Here is a 17,875-nt window from a genome sequence, read left to right as displayed (position 1 = left end):
GTACTTTTATGTGACAGTCAGTATGACAGTCTTTCATGCAAGAAAGTGTTTGTACAAACACTTTAACAAAAATGGCTTTTCAGGCACTGTTTGCACTGAGTGAACATCAGAAGATGTATTCAGTATGTCCTCCCTCGTTCCCTTTGCCACTATTAGTTAGTATAAAGTACAATGGCGCCCCCACTCTTCCACCTACATCATCACCTATCACTCTTCCCTACACTTGTGGCGCGGGGGTGGGGCAGTTCAGGGGTTAGTCATCACTCATTTTTTGTTAAAATGAATGCAGCCTTTGTCTTCCTCCCTCTTCAGATTCACGTAAAAATACAATTTTCTATTAGATGAGTTTATTATTTTGGTTAGCTTCTATTTTGGCCATTTTGAACATCATGTCTTCTTATTCAAACCCAATCGTTTTCCTTCTGTCATCTTTCAAATGGTTGTATTTTTTGTAATGTTTTCTGTCCAGTACCTCCCCCTCTGTTCCTCTCCTTCTAGCATCTTCTCTTTTACCCTTCCTCCTCATCCCTCCCACCCTCCATGTTCTCCCGATTGATGCCATCTGAGGTTGCAGGCCCAGGCCGCCGGAGCTGCAAATTTACCCAGCAGCACACGTCACTAACAGGGGAGCACAGAGCTCCCAAAATAGCCCAAACAGCAATTGGTGAATAGGGGCCCAAGTGGCAGTAACCGAGGACCGATTCTGACAACAAAATGATGCTCTCCCACATAATGTGAACACCCATCATTTAATGAGTCACTCACACAAACCCTCGGTTTATCATGGGTTGCAGCACTTTGTCGGAGAGCCATTGGAAATTCCTAAGATTATGTGTTGAAACAATTATTCTGGGGTAATTCGATTTTTCTTTCACGGCGTTGATAATAATTAGAATATATGGCCTCTTTTTCTTGTGATCCCTGAATATGCAACATAAGAAGACACAGTTAAAAGACACAAAAGGTCGGATGTGATTCATATGCGAGAACTCATCCCACCAATTTGTTTATTAAAATGCCACCAACACAATATTCATGACAATCAGTTGCATGATCTGCTTTGTGTAGCAGAAGTGATCTCGATCTTCTATTTACAGCGACTGGAGATTACCTATGAGATGTAATACTCCAGGTGAGAAACAGATCTTTTTTCACCACTGACAATTACCATAAACAGGTCATGTCTCTTGCCGTTCTTGCTCATCCCCAGAGGCATGTTATGTGAGCAAAAACAGCAATGTGGAAGCATCGCCAATGTGTTGGAAATCAATTTAAATACATCTGTGAAAAGGTATAACTCAATTCTAGTGGTTTCACAATCAACCGGTCTGTAAGGTTATTCAATGTGATCTCTTATACTTGCATAATTGTGGGCTCCTGTTGCATAAGGGGGGAAAGACAGGCAGGGTTTAATTAAAAGTAGCTAACAAAGGCAACATTCAAGGGTTTTCTGGTTCCACAGTAGAGTGCCATTCCTAGAATTTCAGCAAGTATGCCATTGTGGAAAAGCATAGTTTATGAAACTCACTTGGAACTGGAATAAAAGGCGTCCAGAATCAGCTAACTCTGCACCATTTCATGTAAGGCCAAACTGTCAGCCCTTGTAGATCAGAGCCTGATCAAAGGCTGTGAACCACACAGAAATACTCACAGCTGTTCTGTTAGGTCACTTCAACTAATTAGTACCAACCAGTATTTTTACAAGTTATAAAACGTGTTTAAAACACGCCAAAGTGGATTTTTAGACGCACAAAAACAAACAATAAATACTCTAAAAAGACACTAATGTTCTGTTAACAGCGGTTGGCTCTTAACCCAACGGCCCCCGCCGCGGAACCGACTGAAAACCGATCTCCAGGTCTCACCCAATATGACCCATCGTCACTCACCGAGTAAATCTGTAATTCGTAAAGCAATTAAATCATTACAGTTGAGTTCTTTATAATAGGGCTTTATTGCACTCATGGTGGGATAAACATGAACCAATTAAGACATGTAAAACAGACGAAAACATTAATTTAATCTCATGCAGAGTTCATAATTGTCAGTTCACGAGGAGAGAGCACAAAGACAGGAATTACAGGAGATGTAGTTATTGCAGTAATAATGACTGTGTGCTTGTCACTCAGTCGGCTCTTAATATGCGTCCTGGTTTGATATTTGCTTGTAGGATAATCTGAACCAGTTAATTATTTCATTAAACAGTAGGCTGGTTTGTTCTTCCTACTTAGCATTTGGAAAGGGATTATAAGACGCAGCTGCTGCTTTCAAAAAGCTTTTGCGAGGGGGACAATTTGGGGACTTTTGGTATTGATGCCACAACTAGAAATTAGTGCTACAGTGCCGTCACAGCCATGGTGCAGAGATGCAGAAACAGTGACCAACGACAGCAGACTGGACTGTTGCAGCCATTACGCATAATTTGTTTCATAATTGACATTTTTTGTTTTGAATGCTCGGTGAAGTATGAGTGCAAGAGGGCATATAGGTGAGCTCACCACAGGTAGGAGTGACCCGAGAGCACAGACATGATCACTGTAACAGTAATCCTTCAAATCTTTCTAAGGATTTAAGCCAATAATCTATTGGGGTGTCCAAGATTCTACCAGATTTTTTCCCTCATCTTTAAAATACAAATTCCTCAAACGGATTTTTGTACAGTATAATTAAACTATACACACATTAGATTGCAAACATTTCATTAGAGCTCATTGTGAGTCGATAGAAGAGCACTTTTCCCAAATGGAAGCATGGAAATGATCTTGGTTGGTAAAGTAGGTTTGTTGACATCGATGTGGATGACATATTACCCAGATGGTGTCCCACTCATACACTAGATGGTAGTACAACCCCATGGAACAGATTAGCACAGTGCACAAAGCGACGTTTGCTGTGTGCAGTCACACAGGACACGTTTAAACGGTGCCTGCTTCACCTGGAAACAGGGCGTTAGGGGGCCTTGTTGCAAAGTTAATTGTTTGTTTTGTGTGTATGTTGTTTGTATGCATCTATTTCTGTATATTCTCTTGAATTCTTTAGAATTAGTTATACCATCTGAGTGAATTCTGGATTCTGATTGATTACAGGGTGTTCAGTAAATAAGAGATAACACCAGATGAGGTTTCCGTTATCAGGAATGAATGAACAATGGGAAGGCGCGTTGGACGGTTCTGCCCTCCCTGTTGTCCATTAATCCCTTAATCCCTGATAATGAACACCTTGTCAGGCATTATCCTTTACATGTGTGTGTATATATGTGTGTCCCAGTACTCTCAACTGGTACTTTTTATTATTATAAATAACTGTAAGTTGTTATTTCCACTCTATTTTATTGTATGTTACCTGGTTAACCAATGTTTAGACTGATGGGATAAATGTATTGGGAACATTTAAAAGCACATCTTCATTATGTCTCATGATTGTATTTCTGTTTTAACTGTTTTGTGAATAAACTGAAACCGAATTGATTATCATGTTACACATACAGAATAGCACGCATTTAATGTTCATACACACAAGTTGTTTTTTCCCCTGCCCAGCTTCCATTTGTACTTACTTACTTACTTCCTGACTCCTGCATTAATTTCCATATACAGGCGTATTTAATTAAAATCATACAAAGATGCTAGAATTAAATATTCAGTGTCTGCTACATTTTTGCTTTTAGTTTACATCAGTGAAACTACATGTATAGTCATTCATGCAGCAATGCTAGATGGATACAGCATTTAATTATTTTGTTGAAACACTTTTATTATGAAAGGCACAATAAGCATTTCCATGATAATCATCCAAATAAATTGCACAAAATATCATTCTCACTTGTTCCCCCTGGTAGGACAGGAGGGAGGGAGGGAGGAACCTTGATTCCACCATGCCCCCCACCCTGAGACCAAACCTACACCCTTAAAATGACTTCACGTCTGTGGCAGTGCTTAAAATGCATATTGTTTAGGAAGATGGAATAAAACAAATGGATTTACAAATGCGCTCCATCTTCAGATCACAGACTATTTGCTTTGAGGATTTCAAAGTTAGTCGTTACTTATTTAGTATGTAACAGTTATGCATCAACATTTCCTTATTAACCCTTGGTCTACTGTTTCCTATCATACTTAAATATGAATCTTATCATAAATTCAGTTTGAGGTTTAAAACATCAACATATTATGTTTTATTGAAATCGTCCGGCTATTTTGCTACTGAGCTGGAAATAAGCCACAGATGATAAAATATGCATACATGAAGCGAGAGACCGGACGGTTGTCCTACTGTGCGTGCTGCAGCTCATTCATAAAATTCTAAACTTGAGGCATTAAATGCAGTTGAATACAGTCAAAAATAACTTATGTCTCAGCAGTCTAAAAGGGATTGAGGTTTCTTGGAGCACTGCTCTTCTGGTGAGAAACCAGTCATGTCGACCGCTCTCTTGTTATAAATACAGCAACAATAAACAATGTTACAAGCTGGCCGGGGAGGCCATCTAGTGGTCAGAGGTGTGCTGGTCCAATCTATGGTACCAACTGTGTCTATTACTGATAAATTACCCCCTGAGCATATTAGGATACAGTACCCTAACTGAATATTACACAAGTAACTGACAGCTCAAATGATGGCTGTGTACAATCGCTCCATAAAAATATCCCAATGCACCAGACATCTTCTCGCCAAATGCCTTTGCCATAATGTATGTAAATATATCCATAATGTAGAACACCAGCATTAAAGAGTAACAGATAACGGAGTCAGTCAATACTATTCAAACCCCTAAACGGGGCGTGTCAACACTGTCGGGTCCGGCTCGGAGGTAACTGGTGAGAACCTCGTATGTAACAAACACCACCATGTTGACGGGGAAAGCCCGCAGACAGTTGATGCCTAAGCTCTTGAAGAACACGCCTGCTCCCTCCACCCTCGCCGTCTCACTGATGCAGTGAAAGAAACCCTTGTAGCGCTTTGTCTCCCGCGCTCCATCCATCTGCAGACGGGCTTTGATCACGTCCATGGGTGTTCCTATAGTCCAACCTACCATTCCTGCTATTCCACCAGCCAGCATCACGCCACTCCAACCTAGAGACAATTAAAAGACACTGACGTTAAAAAGGGATGACATTCAACATTTATTTTTATTACAATTGTCTTTTTAGAAGGAATCGTATATGTTATAACCATGAATCCAACTTTTAACAGCAATTATCACCTCGTGCCAGGCTGTGACTGAAAATATTAAAACATGCATTTAGATCATTTTACAGTGCTGATACTACAGTGCCTTTTCTTCACTCACTTGGTCTTTTCTTGCCGCTGTCTGTCAGCCATTCACAGATGGTTGAGTAAGTCAGAAAGTATGTGGCGTATGACGGCCCGTCTCTCAGCATGAGCGGGAGCACTCCTCTGTAGAGCCCCGAGACCCCCTCTGCTCTTACAATGCTCAGCAGACAGTGAACTGGGCCATGGTACTTGGGTTTGGGCATGTTGGTTCCTCCACGCTTTGACTCTGTCTGACACTGCAGACGTACTTTCACGATGTCACCTGGAGACATCACTGACGTCTGTTGGAGGCAGATCAGGAGATGGCAGAAGTCTCAGGAGGGGATGTCTCAAAACAAGCTGGGCAAATAAAACTCTCGACAAGACTATACACATCTGGGGATATGAGGGAAATTTGATATTTTGTGTATTTTAGGTGCCAAATATGACAGGTATACTAGGGGTGACCCAGAATAGTCGACTATTGAACGATTCGCTCGAGGAGCCTGATTCGATTGCCAATCTCACAGTCGACTCGTCGCAAATTGTGGTTATGAAACAATTTACTATTCCATTCGGGCTCCGGGGGTGCTGAATGTCTGATTTTACATATAGATGCTTGGTTTCTCCCAATAAACCATGATAAATAGCCTATTTGGGTATAAATACAAGCCTATAAATAAATACTGTTGCATAAAATGTGAAAATAACTCGTGTGCTTTTAATCTATCTCCTTAGTGTGTGGGAATAACCCCCTCCCCTCTAAGACTAAGTTGTACCATCCAGGTTCTCAGAAACCCTCTGTCTGACATGCGTGACCACACAGTGCTGGGCTCACATGCACCTGCTGCTGTCTGCTTCATGTCCATGGCTCGCCAACCCGGATCAGAGGGTTTTTAATGAGCAAAAAAACCCCCAAACTGATTCAATGATTAGTCGACAATAGGCAAGACGTGACGAATCAGATTTGACTATGAAAACTTTTAGTCGGGGACACCCCTAAGATATACACATGGATGTAAACTATTCATTGCATCTGAATTGCAGGGGTAATGAAAGGCATCATTGAAGCACGTTTCAACCATTTTTAGAAGGTGTGTAATTGTATCTGTTACCTGAGTTATACCTGCCGCCAGGCCAGACAGAAGGACTTCTAGTTTGGTGTTTGGACCAAAACCAGCTCCTCTTGCTTGGCTCAGACATTGCAGGCAGTTCCTGTACGTGCCAAACACCAGTGAGGAGGTCATGAAGATAGTGGTGACGGGTAAGGACATGCCTTTGAAGAAGCCATGCACCTGGTAATGACACAAACGAGAGAAACCACATGATGAACCACAGAGAAGTAGCGAACAAAGCACCCTACTTTTTAAGCAATTAAGTTGTCTTAACGTTCTAACACAGGCCAGTTTGCATCTAAGTCCCAATCCGCTCTGATGATGTGCAGATATACTGAAAGACGTTCATCTACAAAGGAGCTTTCTCCGGGGACGAGGAACCTTTTGAGCAACTCATTTTGTTTTGCCTGTAAGGGACAGTGTCTAAAATTCAAGGGATCTTGTTTTACCGCCAAAAAACATCCTGATTGAAGGGTTTACTTTGGCCTGTCTTTGTGGCAGAAGTCCCGTGTGACAAAGTAGCGGAGAACTTGCCAAAACCCGCCGGATCTCAGAAGAGCTATGTTAGGTTCCAGGGTCATTTTGCATAAATCGCCAAATTTCAGCAGATGTCAGATGCTCCGTTCCCTCTACGGAGACACCGTTCATCTGAACACAACGCCCACATACAGTGATACAGACCTGGATTAAAATGGGTAAAATAAGACAGTTGCTGAAAATGTGTAGTTCACATGTTGTTGCACTGTTGACATGATTACCTGACCAATGCCTTACCAACAGTGACACATTTACCACATATGGCTGCTTGACTGTGTCACATTAGCTTGGTTCAGACTGTCCTGCTGATCCACACACCTGCTCTTCTCACATTGTTCTTTTTGTCGGTAGCCGCAGTTTGTTGACGTAAACAATGCTACACACCCGATGTTTATTTGGCTTGTCCACAACTGGTCTGTAGTCTACACCGGATCTACTCACCCCTTCTTTCGAGAATGTCGCCACTACACACTGCCATATCCCAGTGAACTGCTTCTGGGTTTGGATCCGAACCTGGCAAGAGAAGTAATGCGATGAGAAAACCACATCAATTTGTTACACAGCCATGTTGACATCATGTTTCAGATACACGCCACGTTCTGTACCTTCACAGTGTCCAGAGGGTAGCCCACTGCGACTCCACATGCCCCTGTGTGTTTGTAGAGAAAGAGAGCATCAAGGACACAGCGGAAACTCAGAGATGTTCAAGGTTACAGGCTTCCAATAGTGTCCAGCTGACAGGAAGGTCAAACCGATGATCATCTGTTTTACATCATTCAAAATGAGAGCCTTAACGAGTCAAAATAAGCCATTTTAAGACATGCTGTTGAGCTGAGTAATGTGAGATGTATCTGTAACTTTTGTTTTTGTTGATCACATCTAATCTACATGTATGTAGATATGTATAACATATATAACCTGACACCTGACATATAACAGGTGTGTCAGTTTAGTTTAGTACTTCTACTACTACTACTCCTACTACTTAAATGATCCAGGTTACATTTAGACATGATAGATATGCCACCTATAAGAATAGAATGGGCTTTATTGATCCCCACAGGGGAAATGCACATGTTACGGCAGCTCAAGTTACATAAATACTACAGTATAAAGATATAAATATATAAAGTAAGAGATTAATGATTAAATAAATAAAGAGTTGAAAAATAGTAGGCACATTACAGAATAGAGAACAACAAGGATACAAATAGGATTATAAAATAAGAAACAAGAGATTACATATACACACTATACACACAGATTCGTATATATCCACTATACACACACACACCAGCCATGCTGTATATACAAGTATTGTCAATAGACACACTGTGTGTAGCCTATTGCACAGGAGTATGATTGCAAAAGCATTTTTTAAAATACACATAACGCCACGTGTCATATTAACGTCATGGGCTAATCTAATCTCCCCATACAACGTTACTGTCATACACTTATGGCACTATGCTAATACAGTAGCTAGCCATTCAGCAGCAGCCGGCTCATGCTAACGCTACATTACAGACGGACTGCACTGGAGTTAGCCGTTACCTGCGAATGATCCAGAAACAAAGTCAGCGATATGCATCCTGTCAGATGGCGACTGAGCAGCACACAACTGTCAGCTGTGAGCCCATTCTTCCACTCGCTAGCATGTGCGGCTGTATTACCATAACCTTGAGTGTGTTGCTGTTACATGACGTCCAGAGGGGGCGTGGCCATGCTCTGCCGGTGGGCGTGACCGCACACGGAAGCGTCTTTATTTTGAATATTATATAACATTTGCTTTTGTCAGATACGGTGCTATATGTGTGCTATATGCGAGAAAGAGCATTTTCTAATCAATCTCTTAATTTTTGTTGCAAAGTTTTACATTCATATATGTAAATTAGCCAAAGTAGAACTTTTTAAATTTTTTAAAAACTTTTTTTTTATTTAATTGAATTTATTTATTTATTTTTTGCCAAAGTAGAACCTCACTTGAATGTGTTCGAGACAATTACTTCATCAATATAAAAAAAAGCCATCAAAAATGTAAGATTGCGCTTCCTATTTAATGTTTTCATTTTTTTTTATTCTTTAATGCCCCCTGGCATGTTTTATGTTATTTATTTTTTGTTTGTTCCTTGCTTTTCTACTTATTTGTATATATTATATCTACTTAAAAATAAGTGTTGTATTATCCTATTTAATGTTTTTTTTTTTTTTTACTTATTTGTGTATATTATATCTACTTAAAAATAAGTGATGTACTATCGTTTTCTCAATTGAATGCGTTCAAGACAATTACTTCATTAAAAAACAAAAAAAGCTTAAATTATTATTTATTTTAATTATATCATAAACCCTGTCATGTTTTTTGTCATTCGTTTGTATATCATTTTTATATATACTTTAAAATAAGTGATGTATTATTTTTTAAATGATCTAAAAAATATATATAGAAAAGAGTAACTAACTCGCCAAACAGCTTCCCGACTTTCCCCGAAGACAGACGAAAGATTTACTGTAAATAAAAGGGTAAAGTAGCGTGAACAAATACAACAAACATTACGTAATAACAAAACAATGTAGATATGATACACATTTTGTTTTGTTTTTTGTTTTTTGAAGCTGCACATTGATGAATATAACCACACTCACTGTTGCATAAATGTAAACAAACGTACATAAACACAGAGTTTTGTGAATGATTGAAACTTCATGGGGAGAGTCCATTCAAAATAAAAACATCACACGGTCCTTGTGACGCATGTCATCACTGGGACCGCTTTGCAGTGCTCAGCCAATGAATGACGAGGATTACGCTTTAAGCGGGGTGTCGGCGTCATCTTCTCGCTCTGATTGGATAGAAACTCTATCCCGATGCCGGTAAGCCCCGCCCCTTTCCTAGTTACTTCCTGCGACGCTACTTTGCGTGCCACAGAATAAACCTTGATACAGACAGCGGAGAGGGTGTCCCGCACTGACTGTAAACGCCACAGCGGTTCACTGAGGTCGTGTAGGTTAACAGTGGAGTTCTGTTGTGTTAAATAGAGAACAAACTAAATAATACATTGGAAAATACTATTGTCTTATTTGTGTATTGGCGTGGTTTATAGAGGGACTCGGGACTAGCTAGACAGTGCTAGCTAACATAGACGCTAACTGAAAGTGTCAATCAGTCCATTAGTGAGATTAACGCTGCACAGCGGAGGAGACGGGTTAGAGCCTCTTCAGTCAGTGTAATAACGTAAGTTAACGTGATATCTAGTCCTTCGGCTAGCCCAGGTGACGTTGAAGAGCGGGGATGGACTTCGTTGCAGGATGCATCGGAGGTAAGTGTGTGTCAGCTGCACTTGTTAGCCACTTTATCTTGTGAGTATACATACAATGGACACAGAACCACCTTGATTTGAGGCATTGCAGCGTTTACCTAGCTGTGGTGAAATGCCCCTCTGTTCATCCTCCTCGGTGTGTTTATCCGCGTATAAAAGAGTAGCAAACTGCCCACGTAATGTGATGCAACTCCATCAAAAGATTACAAGTGCATTTCCCAAATTCCACCGCACTGAAAATGCTGCAAATTCCGCTCATTGCATTTGACCTGGGGGCAGACTTAGTAAAGTTGTGAGTGACTTATAGGGTAGAAGAAAACAGGATTGAGCAGCAGCAGGGTCAGGGAGTTACTAGTGAATTATAATGTATAGTTCATTAATTATAATCGCTTATTTTCTTTTGGCAGATGTTGTTTCCCTCCAGTAGTTTTTGTGATCATCAAGAAAGTACGCTGGTTAGGGTTAAACACATCAACTTTTCATATACATGTTTTGAAATGATTTGAATATACCAGGTATCTGGCATAATACAAGCTCTACATGGGAAGGACATGTTGATGTGCTTGCCAAGGGTGCTCCAACCTTCTGCATTTCTCCTTGGTGTCACTTGTCCACTGTTTGATTGCATCCAAACACCAGCGCAACCTGAGCTTCCAAGCTAGCCCGGCCTGGCAGTTTAAAGTTTCCAGACATATACATACACACACACACACACACACACACACACACACACACACACACACACACAAACCACAAAGAGGACATGAATCAGTACACACCCCCTTAACAGACCAATGCCATGCTTTCTTCTCTTGACACACCGATTGTGTCACACTGGAATGTGATTTTCCGGTGTGGTAAATTTCCAGGAAGCATCTAAAGTTAAATGGGAAGCCGGTTGCTGCTGTTTTAAGGATGGCCTAGTTTGTGTTTAGCTCAAAACTAGTGGCATCATTTTTTTTTTTCAAACCAGTGATCTTTGTGGTGACACTGTTAAAAACAACTGTTGTTACAACTTGATGCAACACCCTCCCCTGCTTGTTTTTCCCGTACTCATATCATACCAGTACACTGAGGTCAATGACCGCTTGTCATTGTTTCAAACACGACTGCTGTGTTCTTTTCCTGGCTTACAGCCGGTACTCCTTCCTGATTGGGTCTTTTTACAAATGGGTCAGGTGACCGAGCGGGTGCTTATGACGGATAAGCTTGCTGTGGTTTGTTTACTGTTGTGACAGGGTTTCCTTAAAGTTCACCTCTTTTTCAGTGTTTTTATTATAAGGAATATCATCATTATGTTTTTCAACCATAAAACGGTGTTATTCTTTAATTGATATGTAGATATGTATCTTTTTGCTTAAACAAATAAAACGATACTTAAAAATGTAAAAATGACAAACAGCAAGTTTTGATTGGCATTTTTTATTGACTAAATTATTAATAAATAAATAAATTAGCTCAGTCAGTAATTAAATAGCGGGACCATTAAATGTTATGAACATTCAGATGTTATATTGATACCACAATATAGTACATTTTCTTGAAAATCCAATATCATCACATAAAGATCCAATACTGTCATTAAGTCATGTTACTCAGTGATTGGCATCATTGCCCTCAATGATCTAACACACCCACAGATATTAAAGAGAAAGCCACTACAGTACAAATTGTATATCAAAATGTCTGAGGGTAGACAAATTGAGATTGTCACTTTGCTTGTAAAAAACTAATGCTGCCATATCTGACATTGTACTGTAGACCTTTAATTCTGGGCTAACTCTTTTGCTGTTTGTGGCCTCTCCAGGAACTATTATCAGGTTTCAGCATAGACTGAGAGGTGAGAAGCCCAAACTGGCATCATAACTATACAAGCTGTGGTTATGTAACTTTCAAAGGCGCGCTAAAGAAAGTTTTAGAGGGTGTTTGTGCCTAATGAGCTCAGCAGGCGCCATAAGGCAGTGCTACCCTAAGGGAGACTCTTCAAAAGACACAACAGTGCCAGCAGCAAGAGTTTTGGCCTTCAAAGACTGGTTAAATAGGTCAAAATGTGGTTGAAAAGACTGATGTGAGTCCAGGTTGTTTAGAATAATCAGAAACGGTTTTATATGTACAGTAACTGTCAGGGTAATGATGACCCAGCAGAGATCTAGACTGTTTCAGAGTCATGACTGTATTTGTCATACATGCACAGAACCGAGAGAAACACTTTAAGGTCAACAAGAGTGCTTTGATGTGTCAGAAGGCAGAGTTAGCATTTTATAACCAATACAGTTACAGAACAGGGGTGAAACACAATGCTTCTGTTTGCACAGATGTCTGAAAAACCTTGATACGACTCATACACAATTCTTGTTTTGTTAGACTGAGATGAGGACAAGGGCACACAGACTTTTTGTGCTATGATTAAGATAACGTTGGGTAGCATTGCCTCCCTGTTATGTTTCTGAAGTTTGGAGGGTCTATGATTAAAATGAGTTGAGTTGAAGTGTCATACTCTTGTATACCAAAATCAGATGATTTGATACATAAATACTAGCACATAACATATCATTGGTATAGTCTGATGGATCTGATTATCATCGTCCTTTGTGTTTTCCCATGGTTGTTTTGTGTGTTTCCAGGTGCTGCTGGAGTCTTGGTTGGACACCCATTTGACACGGTTAAGGTGGGCAAAGATTTTTTTAAAGGCACTATGTGATTACACTTTTTATAGGCCTTTTTTAGGTTATCCTTTGTTTAATTGTACACTTCTTAAAAAAATAACAACAAAACTTAACTATTGATCAGATGTGTCAGTATGTTTTCAGCATATACAGTAAATGCTTCATGCAAATTTATTTTTTATAACGCTGCCATGTCCGAATCAGACACGATGGCTAACTGAATTGAATGTTGCTCATTGCAAATATCTTTCTATGCCAGTAGATGAATTGCGTTCACTGATCACTGAAGTTTGTCTTCTTTTCCAGGTGAGACTGCAGGTCCAAAGTGTCGATAAGCCTCTGTACCGTGGGACCTATCACTGTTTTCAGTCCATCATACGACAAGAGTCGGTAAGTGGATTGTTTTCCATTACAAGTAGAAATGGTAATCTATCCATTTGGTAATATTACCGATGAGTCACTAGGGTTATGTTTACAGTATGTTTGGTTAACATGGCTCTATTTTATATCAGCCTTTAGAGTTTATTGAAATACGTGTTTTTTCTTCAGGTGATTTGTTGCTACAGTATCAACTACCTCATGGACTGTGAAGCTATGAGCCTGCTGCTCACAATGACACCTATGCAAAAGTTATGTTTGACAGAACCTATCTTTAGCAAAGTCCAGCCACCGAGGCTGCTGCAGTTAAAAGTCACTAAGGTCAAAGTGACATAATAGCATATCCATGTTACCCTTGGTCTTAAGACTGAATGGGACCCCCACAGCATAACTTGTGGGGTGAGTGTGGAACACTTTAAGTGAGAGTAAATTCGGTTTGGTTGAATGGGGTCAGTAAAATCATAGTTCATGATTGGGAAGTTGCACAGTAGTTTCCTAAACATGGTTGGCAGGTTCGAGTCCCTGTGTGGACCATGAATGGAGTGTGGACTGGTGGCTGGAGAGGTGCCAGTTCATCTCCTGGGCACTGCCAGGGTGCTGTTGAGCAAGGCACTGAACCCCCAACTGCTCGGGGCGCCGGTCACTTGCAGCCCCCTCGCTCTAACATCTCTCCATTAATTGCATGTATAGGTCCTGTCTGTGCATGTGTGTGTATTTCGGGCCTGTGTGTGTGTAACACATAGAACGATAACGGAGTGAAAAAATTGAATTTCGGGACGAATAAAGGAATTCTTCTTCTTCTTTTTGAACTGCTGTGAGAGTTTTGCACATGCAAGAGGCGTTTTTTTCTTCCTCTTAACGTGGCAGCTCTTTAGCTGGTTGTTCCAAAAATGACAACCAGCTACGTTTGTCTCCAGGTGCTGCTGGAAACAAACACACTATAAGATCCTACCCAATGTTATCTTAATCATATTTCAAAAAGACTGTTTGTTCTCATTTTGGGCTTTTTCAAATTCTGAGCGCAAAAGGTGATATAACCTGTATTTGATCTATTATAGGGCTTATGTAACTAGAAGACAAGGTTAATAGGGCCATTTATTTACTCTAAAGTTGCTGAGAAAAGTTAAAGTAAGATCCTTAATGTTTTTGTTTATCCAAAAGATTATAGGGATGTGTAAGCATATTGTCTTATGTGATATCTCTGACCCTCTCCGCAGGTATTTGGTTTGTACAAAGGCATTGGATCCCCCATGATGGGCCTGACATTCATCAATGCTATAGTGTTTGGTGTTCAGGGAAACACCATGCGGCTGCTGGCAAATGACACCCCCATGAACCAGTTCCTTGCTGGTGCTGCAGCAGGTGCCATTCAGTGTGTCATCTGCTGCCCCATGGAGCTGGCTAAAACCCGCATGCAAATGCAGGGTACTGGAGAGAAGAAGTCTTCTAGGAAGTTGTACAAGAATTCCCTGGACTGCTTGGCACGCATCTACAATCGGGAAGGTCTGCGGGGCGTAAACAGAGGCATGGTCACCACATTTATCCGAGAGACACCTGGCTTCGGAGTGTATTTCCTTGCCTATGATGTGCTGACGCGCAGCCTTGGCTGTGAGCCAGACGACCGCTACATGATCCCCAAACTGCTGTTTGCCGGAGGCATGGCTGGCATCGCCTCCTGGCTTTCCACTTATCCTGTGGATGTGATCAAATCCCGACTGCAGGCAGACGGGGTGGGTGGAGTCAACCAGTACAGCGGCATCGCTGACTGTGTGCGACAGAGTATCAGGAGAGAGGGCTACATGGTGTTCACACGAGGCCTCACTTCCACACTGCTAAGAGCCTTCCCTGTGAATGCAGCTACCTTTGCTACCGTCACCCTCATCCTCATGTACGCTCGTGGGGTGGAGGAGGGACCTAAAGACTGTGAGATGGCTCAGCCAAGCCACCACGCACAGATGCAGCAGCAGGCCCAACCCTCCAGCCTGTGACAGCACAGAGGTCTCAACCTCAACTTGGGCACTTTAGAAGAGCAAGGAAAGACAAGATATACAGACAAATCCTTTATTACTGCTCTGACTCACGTCAGAGCAGTCATTCCCAATCATGAGTCAAAAATACCGGGTTTTCATATAAACACTTTCTTGTCAAAAAGAAACAAGAAAAAAAAGTATATATTTATTTTTAGCGATAATTTAAGTTTCAGGTTTGCGTCTGAAGATGCAGACTTATAAAGGGGATGGTGTTATCTTGGGAAAATGGAGCTATGAGATTCATGAAGGTTTTAATCCGTGAGAAGTCTCTGACCTAGACTTGTCTCTGAGCTGTGGCTCAGTAGTAGTGTGTACAGTGTAGACACTGACGGTGGATTTCTGTATTACGTTTATTTTGTGCAGTGTTTGACTGTACCTGTATATAGTTTTAATTGTTATTCTTTTCTTTCTTTTTTTTTTTAAATGTATTTTTGAAAAATCTTTCCTGCCTTATAATATGAAAGCTTTTATTTTGTTTAAGGAAGCTGAAGCACCTGTTTGCATCTGACTGTATCCTCTGAAGAGTCAGGCAAGAGAGAGGGAATGTATTATTTGATAAGATCGCAGAACTTTCACTCGTGTCTGCTTTCAAACCAAAAAACATATCGCAGCTAGAATCTATTCCTCGTTAAAGCCCTATCACTCCACACAGCACGTCAGTACTAACCCTCAGTTGAAACCCACAGGTCTGAAGGGCTCTTCAGGGACCGAACGTAAAGCATGTCTGTGGTTGTATCAGGATAGATGGCGTTCTGTTTTATGTCTTGTTTGGCATGATGTGTATTGTGTTACCAAGCAATGTGAAGTTCTATCATGATAATGTTACTACTGCATTAAAGGCCTGATCCAGAAGTGGGACATGGTGCGACATGTGGCACTATTTTAATTTATTTTTTTGTAAATTAGTTGTTTTTTTTCCCATAGCTTTTAAAGCTGCACATTGTACGGTAATTGCAAGGTAAGGAAGTCATGCTAGGGGGTCCCTACAACGTATGAGAATCCAGTCATTGATTTCACTCTGTTGTATTTAACTTTTTGTCAAATATTAATGAGCAACTACTGTAGTGGTGATTTGTGGCAGGCTGACTCGATTGTTTCCCGCTGTGATTGGGAAAATAAAAGAAATCCACATCTGCATCTGGAAGCACTTTAGCTCTTTGGTTAGAGAATGCCAACTTGTGAAAGAAAAAACAACATAGTCCTGATTTTTTTTATTTTTTTTATTTCATTTGAGGGGTGACAAATTGAGGACGACACTTCCTAGAAAACCTATAAAATGCCTCTGAGGATGCAGAAAAATCCCCTCTGAATTAAGTTAGTGTATATCTTTTAGAGAATGACAAAGTGTCCCTGTGGAAGATTTTGAAGGTATTGTTTCTTTAAGCTTGACAAATGTGTATGTGTGTGAAGACGATGGCCGTGTATTGGCGCTTGGTACCTTTTAAGCTATCAACAAAAGTATATTTAAACTTAAGTTCAAACAATACCTGCATTCAACAATTTTCAGCCCTTTTTAACACAGATCTAAACAAAGGGGACTTTTTTATGGTTTTACCCGTATCCATTTGCTGCAATTGATTTTGTGATTGGCCCACTACAGCAGCAACTTCATTTAACCAATACCAAGCCCTAGTGTGGACCCATATCTCATACACCGTAGCGAACCTGGGTTGGGGTTTAATACAACCTATTTATTTTCTAAATAACTATAGTAGCTTAATAATGTACAGGTATGTGTAGGGGGTGCTTTCTGCATGTGTGGTCAGCATCAGATTCTCTACATGTTATGCCTGAATGTTGAAGATCTTACTATAAAGCAATCAAAGTGACTCCCCTACAGAAAGCATCATGTGTCGTCAAAGCGGTAAATTGTTGGTGCTCCTGTTGTCGTTTGTGTATGAAGGCTCTCTCTGAAAGGATGTTAGAGCGCAGGGAATCGCACATGCACGTAAGCCTGCAGTATGTTGAATGTAAGGCGCCTGTATTCACACACAGGTGTTCCTATGAAGATTAAAATGATTTCTTGGGATCCTGTTGTTTTAAATCTAAACGTCGCTAGTTTGAATTGTTTCAGTGCTGCTGTGAAACTTGGAAATCTCCAAGGCTGTGTTCTGCTTTGATAGTGGGTGATGATGAGAAAGGAAAGTGGAGAACGTTGCAAAGGGATATTTGTTATGTCAGCAAAAGTTCCTTGTGATTAATGGATATTTCCTCCTCTTTAACACCGACTGTTACCTCTAACTGAAGTTGATCACAACTGAAACTCTGGTGTTTGCCATTCGACAGCTAACGTGTAGTCCAGGCAGCTGACGTGAAAGATGCAATATGTAACTGTATAACTGTGAGATTGTGTTGAAGTGGTAATGTAAATATATAAATATACATATATATAACATATATTTTTCAGTCTATAGTTGTGTGGTTCCCTGAATGTCTGAGTTTCAGCAGTTTTTAAAGTCTCTACTTGATCTCGTTTGATTTTGCTGAAGAGATTTGAACTGAAAAACTGAGACGTGATATTTTTGTAACATAATCATTCATACTCTGTTTGTCTGGATTTGTCACTGAGGATCTGTACA

The 17,875-nt window shown here is 40.5% G+C and overlaps 2 protein-coding genes across 2 annotated transcripts; one reads left to right on the top strand and one right to left on the bottom strand.

The window, feature by feature from the left end:
* Positions 1–4,153: 4,153 nt before the first annotated feature.
* Positions 4,154–8,575, bottom strand: slc25a47a (solute carrier family 25 member 47a). Its single transcript, XM_083933646.1, has 6 exons — positions 8,457–8,575; positions 7,508–7,551; positions 7,344–7,415; positions 6,366–6,545; positions 5,288–5,552; positions 4,154–5,070 (listed from the first exon to the last, which is right to left on the bottom strand). The coding sequence occupies exons 1-6, from the start codon at positions 8,491–8,493 to the stop codon at positions 4,760–4,762; spliced, it is 909 nt and encodes a 302-aa protein (XP_083789772.1). The 5' UTR covers positions 8,494–8,575; the 3' UTR covers positions 4,154–4,759.
* Positions 8,576–9,861: 1,286 nt separating this feature from the next.
* LOC310962116 (mitochondrial basic amino acids transporter-like) lies at positions 9,862–17,875 on the top strand. The gene is made up of 4 exons (XM_083934493.1): positions 9,862–10,222; positions 12,847–12,890; positions 13,195–13,278; positions 14,484–17,875. Exons 1-4 carry the CDS (start codon positions 10,195–10,197, stop codon positions 15,252–15,254), a joined length of 927 nt encoding a protein of 308 aa, XP_083790619.1. The 5' UTR covers positions 9,862–10,194; the 3' UTR covers positions 15,255–17,875.

The sequence above is a fragment of the Echiichthys vipera genome (genome assembly GCF_963691815.1).
Source record: "Echiichthys vipera genome assembly, chromosome: 19".
NCBI lineage: Eukaryota > Metazoa > Chordata > Actinopteri > Perciformes > Trachinidae > Echiichthys > Echiichthys vipera.
Note: the sequence above shows the minus strand (reverse complement) of the source record. Positions and strands in the feature narration are given on the sequence as shown.

Excerpts from the sequence above, each read along its gene's own strand:
- LOC310962116 (XM_083934493.1), top strand. The coding sequence starts at position 10,195 with ATGGACTTCGTTGCAGGATGCATCGGAG. Across the intron at positions 10,223-12,846 it reads CGTTGCAGGATGCATCGGAG|GTGCTGCTGGAGTCTTGGTT; the intron begins GTAAGTGTGTGT and ends GTGTGTTTCCAG. Across the intron at positions 12,891-13,194 it reads ACCCATTTGACACGGTTAAG|GTGAGACTGCAGGTCCAAAG; the intron begins GTGGGCAAAGAT and ends CTTCTTTTCCAG.
- slc25a47a (XM_083933646.1), bottom strand. The coding sequence starts at position 8,493 with ATGCATATCGCTGACTTTGTTTCTGGATCATTCGCAG. Across the intron at positions 6,546-7,343 it reads CGACATTCTCGAAAGAAGGG|GTGCATGGCTTCTTCAAAGG; the intron begins GTGAGTAGATCC and ends TGTCATTACCAG. Across the intron at positions 5,071-5,287 it reads CAGCGGCAAGAAAAGACCAA|GTTGGAGTGGCGTGATGCTG; the intron begins GTGAGTGAAGAA and ends AATTGTCTCTAG.